The 1,720-nt window shown below is 34.0% G+C and overlaps 1 protein-coding gene across 1 annotated transcript in view; it reads right to left on the bottom strand.

Annotated features, from left to right (window-relative positions):
• Positions 1-1,720, bottom strand: part of SP3 (Sp3 transcription factor) — a gene marked incomplete at its 5' end in the record, with an annotated part of 54,255 nt that overhangs the window by 4,046 nt on the left and 48,489 nt on the right. The window contains one exon of the mRNA XM_012806207.2: positions 1,191-1,387. Coding sequence (XP_012661661.2) covers positions 1,191-1,387 — 197 coding nt within the window. The remainder of the gene's footprint in view (positions 1-1,190; positions 1,388-1,720) is intronic.

Raw genomic sequence — 1,720 nt, 5'->3', positions numbered from 1 at the left:
AAAAAAAAAAAAAAAGATTATCTCTAATTCTCAGCATATTCAGCACCACAATTGCAACACCATTTGTTTTACTTCATTATCTATTGAATTGTTGCAGTTTCATGCAAGTTCATCTCATCTATTTAGCTACCCAATGAAAGAGACAGGAACTAAAACAAGTAGAGCATCTGTGTACTACACACACCTCACAGATTATTCCATGTAATATTTAAAGACAAAATAGGAGTTAAACAGCATCAGAGATAGTGTATGTGCTTAATCTAATAACAAACTTAGACTAGAAGCCAGATGACTTCAAAATCCATGCTCCATTTCACAATACTTCTTGTAAGCTCTCTGGAGATTGCAAATATGTTTTTCAATTCTCTAGTATTTAGACTGATAAATACTTTTTATTGCTTAAACAGAAGAAAACTATCTCTAAGTTATATTAACTTAGGCTTTAGTTCGGATCAGTCCTAGGACCACTTCATAAAACAACCTCACAACACTATGTACAACTAATACAATGAAAGAGTCATACTATCAACAATGCCTTGGTCATCCCTCAGCACTAACTCTTTCTCTTACCTCACTGATAGTAAAACAATAGAAAAAGTGAAATACCCAAATTTATCAGAAAAAAAGGATTATTCTCTGTTACAATGTTAAGGAAGAAGAAAAATGTTAACAAGTAAACAATACCATAACTGGGACTTCAGATTTTCAGTGTCACAGGCTGGACGTGATGGCTTACTCCTGTAATCCTAGCACTTTTGAGAGGCTGAGGCAGATAGCATGCTTGAGCTCAGGAGTTTGAGACCAGCCTGAGCCAGAGAGAGAGCCCGCTTCTAAAAATAGCTGAGCATGGCAGCAGGTGCCTGTAGTCTCAGAAACTTGGGAGGCTGAGGCAAAAGAATCACTTGAGCCCAAGAGTTGCTGTGAGCTATGATGTTAGAGCACTCTACTGAGGGCAACAAAGTGAAACTCTTGTCTCAAAAAAGAAAAAAAGAAGATTTTCAATGTCTATAAGTCATAGTGACTTGTTCATTGGGATTAGTGTTATTTTAAATTTGTATTACTAAAGGTAGAAATGTGATGTAATTCACTGTATTTTAAATATTCAGTTCAGTAAGGTATGCTAAAAAAAAAAAAGGTAGTTAGGTAGCCCTATAATTCATTTTTGTCTGTTAAAAGTAAATTGTAGTAACCTGTATGTGTTCTTCTGTGCCTCTGTAATTCATCACTTCGAGTAAATCTTTTACCACAGAACATCCAGTTACAAATAAAAGGGCGCTCTCCAGAATGCCAACGCAGATGAGCTCTCAGATGTGAAGTCTTCCCATAGACTTTACCACATCCTGGTATATGACAAATGTGTTGCTTCTTTTTCCCAAGATTGGTACCTCTAAAAAACACACAGAATAATATATACTTACATAAAAATATTCAACTGGATTTTAGCACTTTTATATGTCCACGTTGAGTTTCAAATAGAAAATATTAGCACCATGAGGTCAATCAGAAACCAAAACCATTTAGTATCTATTTAAATGAAAATGTATACCAAGTGTGTATGTTTTACATATTAATTTTCCTCCAGAATTAATGTGACTGCTGTTCAAATGTAAATATGCTCAAGAAATATGTAATTAAAAGGACATTTCATACATTAAAAATGTATAATAAAACTATTTTATTATTCTGTCAGAACCATTCACAAATTATATGCATAAGCCTA

Source organism: Otolemur garnettii, unplaced genomic scaffold (assembly GCF_000181295.1).
Source record: "Otolemur garnettii isolate 467f Iridium unplaced genomic scaffold, OtoGar3 scaffold00048, whole genome shotgun sequence".
In the NCBI taxonomy this organism is placed as follows: Eukaryota; Metazoa; Chordata; class Mammalia; order Primates; family Galagidae; genus Otolemur; species Otolemur garnettii.
This window is presented reverse-complemented; position numbering and strand designations above follow the sequence as displayed.